At 43.3% G+C, this 12,654-nt stretch overlaps 1 protein-coding gene across 2 annotated transcripts in view; it reads left to right on the plus strand.

Annotated features, from left to right (window-relative positions):
• Positions 1-729: 729 nt before the first annotated feature.
• SNX24 (sorting nexin 24) overlaps positions 730-12,654 on the plus strand; it is an 89,686-nt gene continuing 77,761 nt past the window's right edge. For both annotated transcript variants that reach the window (XR_011699908.1, XM_071580180.1), the window contains exon 1: positions 730-838. Coding sequence is in view for 1 of the 2 variants with exons in the window: in XM_071580180.1 (XP_071436281.1) it covers positions 779-838 (60 nt within the window). In the remaining variant the exon portion in view is untranslated. The remainder of the gene's footprint in view (positions 839-12,654) is intronic.

A 12,654-nucleotide genomic window follows, 5' to 3' on the forward strand; every position in this document is an offset into this window, starting at 1 on the left:
ATGCTTTGTCCAGTTCCGGATGACTCAGCACAATGAAAGGCAAGGAGCTACTGGAGAGGGTTCAGTGGCAGGGGGCCATAAAAATGGTGAGGGGTCTGGAGCATCTCTTGTGAGGGGAGACCGAGGGAGCTGGGCCTGTTTAGTTTTGAGGAGGGAAGACTGAGAGGAGGTCTCATCAATACACAGGTGCATCTCAAGCTCAGGTGTCTGAAGGAGGGTGCCAGACTCCTCTCAGCAGTGCCCAGGGACAGCATGAGGAGCAGTGGCCGTAAACCAAGACACAAGAAGTTCCCCCTCAGCACCGGGAAGAACTTCCTTACACTAAGGTTGGCAGAGCACTGGAACAGGCTGCCCAGCGAGGTCATGGAGACTCCCTCTGGAGACATTCCAAACCCGCCTGGCCACGTTCCTGCTCCAGATGACCCTGCCTTGGCAGGGAGACCGGACTGGATGATCTCCAGAGATCCCTTCCAACCCTAAATATTTTGTAATTAGGGCTGGATCAATTCATGCATCTGGAAGTTAGTTTTTTTCCCGTTAATTCTTCTATGACCCGAAGTAACGCAGCAGGTCTGGCCGTACCAAAAGCCGATGCTCCCAAACAGTGTTTTTATTAAAAACTCGCCTTTCCCGAGGCCCCCGCGCCGTTCCCGCGTTTCGTTCCCGCTGGGCCGGGCGCGCGCGGGGGGCGGGGCTGCGCCGGGCCCGCCCCGCCCCGTGACGTGCGGACGTCACGTGAGCGGCGCGCGGATGGCGGCGGTGCGCCGGGGTCAGCGGCATGGAGGTGTTCATCCCGTCCTTCCGATATGAGGAGAGCGAGCTGGAGCGGGGTTACACGGTGAGGACGCCGCGCCGGGACACCCCCGAGCCTCGGGACCCACATGCGGCGGCGGCGACCGAGGGCTGCCACGGGAGGCCGAGCCAGCATCAGCGTGACGGGGCCACTCAGCCCAGCACTGCCCGGGCCAGCCCTGCCCTGCCCTGCCCATTGCTGCCCAGCTCTGCCCTTCCCATTCCAGACCATTCCTACCTTGCCCAGCCCTGCCCAGCCTTGCCTTGCCCCTTCAATCCCTGCCTATACCATGCCGTACCATGCCGTTCTGTGCCGTGCCGTGCCATCCCTGCCCCGCTCGGCGCAGAGGGTGCTCCCTCCCGCTGTCCCGGACGGGCCCTGTGCCCGGCGCTGGGGCAGCTGAGCGGGCAGGAGTAGCTGCTCATCGCTGAGAGGCACAGGCTGGGCCCGGGCGTGGGCTCCCCACTAAAGAAGCTGTAGTGGGTCCAGTGCACGACCAAACATAATGAAGGGACTGGAGTTTCTCTCGCAGGAGGAAAGGCTGAGGAATCTGGGACACCCCGGAGAGGAGATTGGACAGGGGCATTTCATCAACATATACAAATGAGGGGGCAAAACTCTTCTTGTTGGTCCCCAGTGACAGGACAGGTGGCAGTGGGCAAACATCAGAACACAAGGAATACCATCTAAACATAAGACAAGACTGGTTTGTTACCATGAGCATGGTCAAGCATAGGTTGCCCAGAGGACTGTGAAGTCTCCATGCTTGCGTGTTCTTAGAGCCTGCCTGGGCATTGGCCAGGCCAGCCTACTGTAGAGCTGACACTCCCTGGAATTTGGTCTGCACAGTTTTAAGAGGTCCTTTTTGTTCCCAGTGGTTTTATCATCCCACAGAACTGCTGGACTGTAACACTTCCATGTATTGCTGGGTGGAGACAGGGGAGGCTGTGGACTAAAAACCAAGATATTTCACTGAATGTGGATATTCAAGGCTAGCTTCTTTTATTAAATGTATTAATTCAGTAGTTTGGGGCTGTTAAAAAATACTGGGGAAAAAATCAAATCCAGGTGAATTGCTGGAAGATTGATGCATGTAGGCATAGATCCATGAAGCAAGTGCATCTCCCTGATGCTTAATGCTGTATGTTGTTTGGTCATCACTACTAGCGTTTCCAACCGTTGTAAACCACTTTAGATACATTAATGTGGAAACGTAACTGTATTAAATTTTCTGCCTCTTAGGTGAATTTAAATGTAAGTGGTTCCCTGTGATACATCTGCGTGTGTTGTGGGAATGAAAGTGGTGTTGAAACATTTCAGCTGAGTGTGGTTACAATAGCACAGATTAATACCACCATGTCCAAGTTAAGCAGGTTAGTTGAAGTAACAGAATGATTTCTAAGATGTTCATTACATAAATAGTATTCTTCATAGCAACAATTTATTTTTAACGTTTGTTTTTACTTTATTGTTTTTTTAAATTTCTTAATAGTAATTCTGTCAGTGAATCCTGCAATTTAGAAAATTTGATTTTTTAAAAATTTCATAAATATTTAGCTGTTTAAGCTTCAAAGGAATCAGAAATGAAACTGTATCTTTCTAGAAGTTGTTCAGGAATGATCTTGAGATTGAAAAACTTTGATTACAACACTGTTGATTTTACAACACTGTTGATTGTTATGGCACTGTTCCTCTTGGGTAACTCATAAGTGATGAGTCAAACTCACAAATCTGAAACTTGCTGTAGCTCAGCAGATTTTGGTAGTTGTTCTTACATGATTTTTTTTTCCTTTTCAGTCAGATGAGGGGGTTTTATACTTCATCCCATACAAAAATTGTCATGCTTTATGCTGGCCATGAAACTGTTCTTGAAATCGTAGCTGAATTTTTTCTGGGTCAGGCATGCTTGTGGGAGAGGATATGGAAAACTGTTCTGATAATACCATTGTGTATTTCCTTTATGGTTTAAAGAACTTATGGGCTATGCATGAGTAAGGCTTATGTGGATGTAGTTGTCAATTTGTTTTATTGCTAAATGATTTGCATAACTGTTGTTCCAAGGACAAAAATTCAAACAAGTACACTTTATGCCCTCCTTCTGGCAAAACTGAGATTAATGGTTACCTTCATCAGCTGGTAAATGAGCCTACCAGGGGTAAGACCCCACTAGACCTACTGTTTACAAACAGAGAGGGGCTGGTAGATGATGTAGTGGTCGGAGGCTGCCTGGGGCATAGTGACCATGAAATAATAGAATTTTCAGTCCTCAGGGATGTAAGGAGAGCCATCATTAAAACCTCTACTCTGGACTTCCAGAGGGCAGATTTTGGCCTATTCAAAGAACTGATTCAGAGCATACCCTGGGAAAAAACCCGTAAAGGCAAGGGGGTCCAGGAGGGATGGACATGTTTTAAGAAGGAAATTTTGAGTGCACAGCAACAAGGCTGTCCCAGTGTGCCGAAAGGCCAGCCGGAGGGAAAGACGGCCAGCTTGGTTAAATAGGGAGATTCTGAAAGAAATCAGAGATAAAAAGAAAGTTTACAGACTATGGAAAAAAGGACTGGCTACTTATGAAGAATTTACAGATAGAGCTAGGTCATGCAGGAAAAGAATTAGGGAAAGAAAAGTGGAATTTGAAGTAAATTTGGCTAATTCAGTTAGGGATAACAAAAAATCCTTTTATAAATACATTAATAACAAAAGGAGGGGCAAGGAAAACCTCCATTCTCTGTTGGACTTGGAGGGAAATATAGTTAAGGAAGATGAGGAGAAGGCTGAGGTACTTAACACCTACTTTGCCTCAGTTTTCACCAGTAAGACAGGTGGCCCTCAAGACAACTGGCCTTTGAGCTGGTAGACAGGGAGAGGGAGCTGAATAGCCCTCCTGTATTCCAGGAGGATATAGTTACTGGCTTACTGAGCCAGCTGGATCCTAACAAGTCTATGGGACCAGACGGGATCCATCCCAGGGTGATGAGGGAGCTGGCAGAAGAGCTTGCCAAACCGCTCTCCATCATCTTCCAACAGTCCTGGCTCTCTGGGGAGGTCCCAGATGATTGGAGGTTGGCCAATGTCACCCCAATCCACAGAAAGGGCTGCAAGCAGGACCCTGGCAACTACAGGCCTGTCAGCCTGACCTCCGTGCCTGGCAGGGTTATGGAGCAGTTCATCCTGAGTGCAATCAAACAGCACCTTCAGGGTGGACAAGGGATTAGATCCAGCTAGCACGGGTTTAGGAGGGGCAGGTCCTGTCTGACCAACCTGATCTCTTTTTACGATCAGGTGACCCACCTGGTGGATGAGGGGAAGGCTGTGGATGTGGTCTATCTGGACTTCAGCAAGGCATTTGACACTGTCTCCCATAAAATACTCCTGGAAAAGCTGGTAGCCCATGGCTTGGACAAGTGTACTCTCTCCTGGATTAGGAGCTGGCTGGAGGGTCAAGCCCAGCTCAGAGAGTGCTGGTGGATGGAGCTGCATCCAGCTGGCGGCCAGTCACCAGTGGTGTTCCCCAGGGGTCTGTATTGGGTCCAGTCCTGTTTAACATCTTTATTGATGATTTAGATGAGGGGATTGAGTCCATCATCAGCAAATTTGCTGATGACACCAAGTTGGGAGGGAGTGTTGACCTGCTGGAAGGCAGGAGGGCTCTGCAGACGGATCTGGATAGACTTGAGAGATGGGCTGGTTCCAATGGCATGAAGTTCAATAAGGCCAAGTGCCGGGTCCTGCACTTTGGCCACAACAACCCCCTGCAGCGCTACAGGCTGGGCACAGAGTGGCTGGAGAGCAGCCAGGCAGAAATGGACCTTGGGGTACTAATTGACAGGAAGCTCAACATGAGCCAACAGTGTGCCCAGGTGGCCAAGAAGGCCAATGGGATCCTGTCCTGTATCAAAAATAGCGTGGCCAGCAGGATCAGGGAAGTGATCCTACCCCTGTACTCTGTGCTGGTGAGGCCACACCTTGAGTACTGTGTTCAGTTCTGGGCCCCTCAGTTCAGAAAGGATATTGAGGTGCTGGAGCAAGTCCAGAGAAGGGCAACAAGGCTGGTGAGGGACTGGAACACAAGCCCTGTGGGGAGAGGCTGAGGTAGCTGGGGCTGTTTAGCCTGGAGAAGAGGAGGCTCAGAGGTGACCTCATCACCATCTATAACTACCTGAAGGGAAGTTCTAGCCAGGTGGGGGCTGGTCTCTTCTCCCAGGCACTCAGCAATAGGACAAGGGGGCACGGACTTAAGCTCTGCCAGGGGAAATTTAAGTTGGATATCAGGAAAAAATTCTTTGCAGAGAGAGTAATCAGGCATTGGAATGGGCTGCCAAGAGAGGTGGTGGATTCACCATCCCTGGAGATTTTTAAATGTAGATTGGACGTGGTGCTGAGGCCATGATCTAGTAAATGGACTGGAGTTGGACCAAGGGTTGGACTCGATGATCTTGGAGGTCTTTTCCAACCCAATCAATTCTATGATTCTATGAAAGCTCACCCTTGCTCTGTAGTAGTAAGGAAGATACTGTGTAGGCAGATATATTTATCATACATATTACAATAGGCATTATTTTATTTTGAGCAACAAGGGGATTTCACTTGGGTGGTTGGAGCTTGTGAATTTTTCTATGTGTACACCGCATCAGCTCTCGTTCCTGTGGGAGTTAACAGTCAGGAGGTGATAGATACCACTGTAAAGTTCGAGGGTTTCAGTGCAGTGAAGTCTTTATGATTAAACAGATGTTTCACCAATTCTGTGCTGTCTAAATCTGATGAATTAGAAAAGATAAGTGGAGTAAGTGATGGCATGAAGTATCATCTCTTTGAAAAGTAACCTTAGGTGCAATCCTGGACAAGAACAGTATATCTGAGTAAGAACGGTATTTTTCTGTGCAATTATATAGGCAATTCAATTTCAGTTAGTGTTCTTTGTTAGCTTCACGTACAGTATTAACTTTTAAAAGAGGTCATGGAACAGATCCTCCTAGAAGCTCTGCTAAGGCACATGGAGGACAGGGAGGTGACTCAGGACAGTCAGCACAACTTCACCAAGGGTGAGTCCTGCCTGACTAACCCAGTGGCCCTCAATCAGTGGGCAGTGGAAGGTCTACATGTGTCATTTATCTGCACTTCTGTAAAGCCTTTTACATGATCACTCCCATCCTTTTCTCTCTAAATTGAAGAGAGGTTGATTCTGTGGGTGGACTATTAGATGGATAAGGAATTGGTTGGATGGTCACATCCAGAGGGTAGTGGTCATTGGCTCATAGTCCCGATGGACATCAGTGTGAGTGGTGCCCTCAGAGGTCTGTTCTGGGACAAGTGTTATTCAATATCTTCACTAATGACATAGAGTGATTGACTGCACCCCCAGGAAATTGCAGAGGACGCCAAGCTGAGTGATGTGGTTGACACACCTGAAAAATGGGATGCTTTCCAGGCTGGACAAGCACTAGAACTGGGTCCCTGAGAACCTAATGATGTTCAAAAAGGCCGAGTACAAGGTTCTGCACCTGAGTTGGGGCAACCCCTGGTATCCATAGAGGCTGGAGGATATAGGAATCAAGAGCAACACCACAGAGAAGAAGTTGGTGCTGGGGGATGAGAGGTTGGGCAGTGTGCACCCGCAGCCCAGGCGGCCAGCTGTATCCTGGGGAGCATCAAAAGCAGTGTGGAGAGCAGAGTGAGGGGGCATATTCTACCCCTGTTCTCTGCTTTTGTGCAATGCCACCTGGAAGGGGTCTGCTGCATCCAGCTCTGAGGTCTTCAACACAGCAAAGACAGGACTGTTGGAGAAGTCCAGAGGAGGGCTACACAACAGCATCAAAGGGGTGGAGCACTTCTGGTGTAAGGAAAGGCTGAGAAAGTTTGTGCGTCCAGCCTAGAGAAGAGAGGACTCTAGGGCATAATTTTTTGCAGCCTTTTAGTATATAAAGAGGATTTTTAAGAAAGATGGGGGCAAGCTTTGTAGTAGGGCTTGTTGCAGTAGGACAAGGAATGATAGTTTTAAACTAAAAGAGAATAGATTCAGAATGGACCTAAGGAACACAGTGAGGGTGGTGAAACACTGCACAAGTTTTAGATGGCCCTGGATACCTTTAAGGTTATTTAGATACCTGGAAGCATTCAAGATCAGGTTGGACTAGGCACTGAACAACCTGATCTAGATTAAGGTGTCCCTGCTTGTTGTAGGGGGCTTAGGGGTGGATTACGTGACCTTTAAAAGTTCCTTCCAACCTAAACTAGTATGTGATTCTCTGATCACTGGTGTACTGCTTCACACAGTTGATCTTGTCACTATTCTCTTTCCACTAAGTGCTAACTTGCCTAAAATTAAAATGTTTTCTTGGAATAGCTGGAACAAGGAACTATCAGAGATTATGCAGTTAATAGTGGAAAAGGATGATGAAACTTGGGGCAGATAGAAGATTGCTCATGTGCTGGCTGCCCGGCAGCCCAATCACTTTCCGGCAGGTTAGAGAGGATATATTCTACACTGTGATTGCTGAGGCCATTGCAGAGAAGCAGGGCTGAAGAATGGTTTTTTTTGGAAGATAGTCATTCTAATGCCTTTTCTATAAACAGTCATGGTGATGACCTCCTGCATGAAAGGAGATACTAAAAGGAGAGTTTTTGGTTTTCTGTGGTGGTTCTGCATGGCTACCATAATGTGGTTTCCTGACATCTCCACATCTCTGGCTTCCTGTCTTTAGCAGAGCAGAATTCAGTTCCCCTGTATTTAGGCTGCCACTTTGTGTTCTAACTACCTGAAAAGAAAATACACAAAAGGAATGTTTGTCCTGTTATTTAAATAAATTCATTACCCACTTTCTGGTTTGTTTTCAGCTTTACGCTGAAACCTGTTGTTTCGGATTATTTTCTTTTTCTCCTTTATATTGTCATACAGCACTGAGATAGTGGAATGGTCAGAGATCCATTAATTCCGGGGAGAAGGTGGAAATAACTTGCTATAGAAAGTGGAAACTTCTCCCTAGTTTCGGAGGGAAAACTACAGTGCAATTAAGAAATAGAAAGAGTAAGATATTTATCAGGGAAATGAAAGATTAGAAACAAAAATTAGGGAAAAAGTCTCATACAACACTTGAGACAACTTTGTTGACTTCTGTCAATAAAGAAATAGGAAACACAGTTCTTTCAAAAGTCTTTGGTTCAGGAGTTCAGCTTTACTAAGGCACTATTTCTCTGATATAAAATCTTGAAAGTCTTTTTCCTCCATTCCCTCCTCCATTTCCCCAGAAACAGCAAATCCAAAACCCCAGAGTAAACTTGCACATGTTCCAGTTCTGTTTGGAGTATACATAAAATGAGGAAATACAGAATAAGGAAAATGTCTGTTTTCCTAGTGGACAATTAAATTTCATTGTCAGTTTAAATTGATGACACTAGCTTCTAAACTATTGAGCCTGTGCTAATAAATGCAACAGTTGTTCATAATTTGGCAATGAATGACCTTTAAATGTAGACGCTTACTAAGGATGTCCCTAGAGAACAATTCAACTTCAAATGACACCCACGTGTTCTTGTTATCATTTAAATATGCTCCCTTTGTCAATAACAGAATAATAAATACTAGTTAGATTTCTAATGTTGATTCAGATCCCAGGAAACTTACTGAATAAATTAGTGCACATTTGATTTATATTGACCAAAAAAATTTTACAGTGGTATGTTGCAGGTCAAGGTGACATACATTTAAATGTGTTGTAGAGCAGAGGTCATACTTGACTGACACAAATGCTTACTGTGTTTTTAATTAACACTTCCAATACTACTCCCCAAATTTTCCTGGAGTTGCAAATGTTGTGGAAGTAGGATATGACATAAGATCCTAAACTACCGTGAATTTTTTGAAAGTCCACAGACTTTGCCTCCATGGAAGCAGCAGTTTAATTATTAGGCTATAGTCTTGCTTATGGAAGTATAAAACAATAAACATTTAAAGTTTGTTATAGTTTATGTATTTCAGCATTCTTTACTGTTAAAGTAAATGTACATGGAGTCAAAAAGAGAGCTTTTTAGTTGTTCTGGTATATGAAGCCTGACAGTAAGCCACAAAGCAAGTTATGAAGGGGGAACATTTAGCATTGTAGTTACAAAGTGTAGAGAGAATTATTATGTTTATGTAAAAACACTTTGAAGAATTACTCTTCTAACCCTTTCACTGAGTGCCTGGACTGTGTAAACTTGGTCGGTTTAAAAAATCTGAACAAGGTTTGAGTGCCTTGAGCATGAAATCTGCCAGTGTGAAGACTACTTGCCTGCCAGTCTGGCTTGCATAAGCTCACCATGTGTTGACTTTGTCTCATAAGTCCTGTTGAAATTAGTGACACACCAGTGACTCCAAGTTCAACGAAGTTAAACCAGGAGTATTTCGTCTGTTAGAATTAATTAGACTTTTTTTACAGTCTTAGTGTCTTCTTAGAGGATTTTCAAATGTCCTGGTTATTCCACAAGGGAGCCAGAGTGGGTCTGTACAGATGCGTTCAAGGACAATGAAGATAATGGTAATTTGACGGATGTCAGTGATTTTGTAATGTCAGAAAACTGCTATGTTGGTCTTTGTTGTTTGGGGTGTTTTTTGCAGTTCCCGTGAAAGAGCATGGATTAGTAGAGGAAATAGACGTGTTTGTTTGTTTGTTTTGTAGTGGTAACTTGTGCATTTGTCAGCAATGATTACATTTCTTCCCTCCACTCAGTTTTCCTGTTGACAGACTTTGTTAGGGCTATGAAACCTTTGTATGCGGTGGGAACTCGAAGAGTGTAAAGACTGGAAGAATTTTGCAATGCACATGACGGCTGCTAAGGCAGTAACTAGGAAAAGGTAAAACCAAAGAGAAAACTGACTGAATGTGTACATAGCAATCAGTTAAAGCTGTTTAGTTTTATGTGTGTTTAATCTGCTTTGAAGTGTGAATGGGTTCGGCAGAGACATACAGCTCCAGTGCTGTGTAATTGCTGTGCAGTTGCTCAAAGGCCCCTGATTCATACTCATGCAATCCTAGTGGAAAGGGCCATGTAAGATTTCTCTGAGCAGGAAGTTCCTTTTGCTGTATTCCTGACATGTGGGTTGGCAGCTGGATATGGAAACAGCAGTTTCCATACAGCTGTATTAATATGTTATCTGAAAGACCAAAAGTTGACACACTCTGCCAGTAAACCACTACTGCAAAGCATTCATTATCTGTTCCTTTCCCCCAACCTACTGATTTGCAGTTTTGATGATGAAGCTGTATTTTCAGAAAGATTGGGAGTAGCGGAGCATTCAGACCTGCATCACAATAAAGATATATTTGAATTCCATTGTATTTTTGAGAAGCATTGGTGACAAAATTTTGTTACTAATATGATACTACCAAAGGAATTATTTCATCAGAGAATCCATGCTCCTGATGGTGTTTTCTGTCCTTATAGCATCAAGTCATGATAATTGTAAAATATTGCCAGCAAAAGTAGTGTTAAACCTATGTACGTTCTTTACTTCCCAGGAGTGAGAACACACCAGGCTTTAAAATGCAACATGAGGGCAAATGTATGAGCTGTCTCCCTTTTTTATTATTGCAGTTCACATTTTAATTGGTCTTTGAATTTTTTAGTGTCTGGTGTAATTGATTCCAGGTTTAAATGATAATTAGTCACCATTGTAATGGCACTTACAAAGTTATCTTGGAATTTCCTTATACGATGCCTAAGAGGTGTTTGCATGGCTGAGTGCTTAGTGGTAGAACTTCAGTGCTACATTTGGGCACAGTGGAAGTTCTCTAGGTATGCACTATGGAAGTGTGTTATTGAAGGCCCTCCAGTTAGTATTTCCTGAATTATTTTAAGAAACTATTATTTTTCCTTTTTACAGGAATTATATGAGGATTTGTATCTACTTTTCATTTTCGGTTTTCTCTAAGCCTGAACTTTCTATGGCTTGAGGAAGACTGAAATAGTATTGTAGTGCATTCTGAAAGCAGATTTGACGGCAGAAGTCTTGTCATTCCCTTGGAAAGTGGCATTGTATTTTTTATGGTAAATGATAGAAGAAGTGTATGTAGTCTGTTAGCAAACTTATTATTCTTAGATGTCCTGATGATAAAGGTCTTGCAGCTAGAACATGAATACCCTCTTTCTGTGAACAGTCTTTTTTTTTTAATACTATTTCAACCTCTATATTGTATTGTAAATACTTCACATTCTATAAGCCAATAAATGTTGTAGGGTTAAGAGTTTTTTTCAATAAAGTATTTGGGTCAAAACCCTAAGGCTTGGATACTTTTAGCCTTTGAAATGAGACAGAAAGAGCATACCATGAGAAAGGAGGACCATCTTCATGCCAGGTTTGAATTAAAGTGTATTTCCTCTCATCCCTCCTCTGTTGATGCAGTGAGAGCTCCACCTCCCGTTCAAAAAACCCTTCAGTTCTAAAAGCATATAAATAGGAAATCTGAGAAGATGATTTTGGATGTTGAATTTGCCCTCATTGTAGCTACAGTAATTTATAAGAAGTGAGAGCCAAACCTCCACTGCAACTCATATCTCGTATTTTATTTATTTATATGTCACAGGGTTTCTGGGTCCCAGTTAAGACCAGGGCCTCTATGTGACAGCTGGGGAATAGCGTACATGGTACATGGAGTTTCAAAAATCACTCTTGAAAGAAGTTGTCCACACTTGATAACAGTTGTTTGCCTGATGAGATGCTGTGAAAAGTTTTGTCTATCCAAACTGATATTATTACTGTTTCAGTACTTAATTCTTTAACAGAATGGGCAGTATAAAACTTTTGTGAAAGGCTGTTCTCCCACTAGATTACCTTGAAAATGATAGGATAAGACTTCATTATTTTATTTTTTATATTCCTTGTCTCTCCTGTAATTGATTCACTTTTAAACTTGCTCTTTTTATACCACAGCAGAAGGTATTCAAGTGCTGCAGTATCTCCAAATTGGAAAATAATGAAATCTAGAGCTTTCCTTCCAATCTTTTGCATAAGGACTAACAGAGAATCGTGATTAGGTAGTGAAACAATCAATTGTTCAGCAGAAAGTCTTTATTGATTACAATGAGTAGCTTTTATGAAAAGGCACCACATGTGTTGAAGAATACATACTTCAGCCAGCTGCCTCTGCTTCTAATTTTGCACAGGACCCTTTTTCTTTGTTTATAGATTCCCTTCTGTACTCTTTACTGGGTAACCAAGCTCTTTCCAAGAGTAGGACTCCCTGGTTATGTGTCTTCCTTGCAATCAAACTGTAATGGTAATTACAATTTAACTTCCCTGTTCCTTGAAGATGGTGGGGGGGGGCAGGCAGAGGGGAAAGGACCATGTCTTCAGTTTGATAGTAAATAAATGAACTGGTAAATTTATAGTAGTGTCAGGGAAGTTCTAAAAACATTTCCTTTAATTTTGTGAAGAATTGGATATTCAGAAAAAACATTCAAACCAACTTTGGAGTTGGAAGCTATGTCATTATAGAATCAGACAATATATTGACCTATTACTTTTCTCATTTGTTCCAAATTCTAAGAAAAAATATCTCTTGTGATGACATACTCATTGTAAATCTCCAAAATGCTCCATTCTTATAATTAAGTTTGAGAACATTCCAAAAGCTGGTTTCTAATTAGAGGTTCATACACGTAATAAAAGCTGAAGACCTGGCCTCTGGTTATATGTTGTAGGGAGAGAGTCTAAAAAGTCAGTAAATACTGAAAACATCTATTATTGTTGAATAGAAAAGGCCTTGCCTTTTGCTGAGCAAATGTGTATGTGGTTGTGTGATTAGTAGGAATGCAATCTTTGCACAATTTCCTCTGTTTGACACAGATTAGAAAGCAAAAGTAGATTCTGAAGAATGTCTTAGTTT

This window comes from Pithys albifrons, chromosome Z (assembly GCF_047495875.1).
Source record: "Pithys albifrons albifrons isolate INPA30051 chromosome Z, PitAlb_v1, whole genome shotgun sequence".
NCBI lineage: Eukaryota > Metazoa > Chordata > Aves > Passeriformes > Thamnophilidae > Pithys > Pithys albifrons.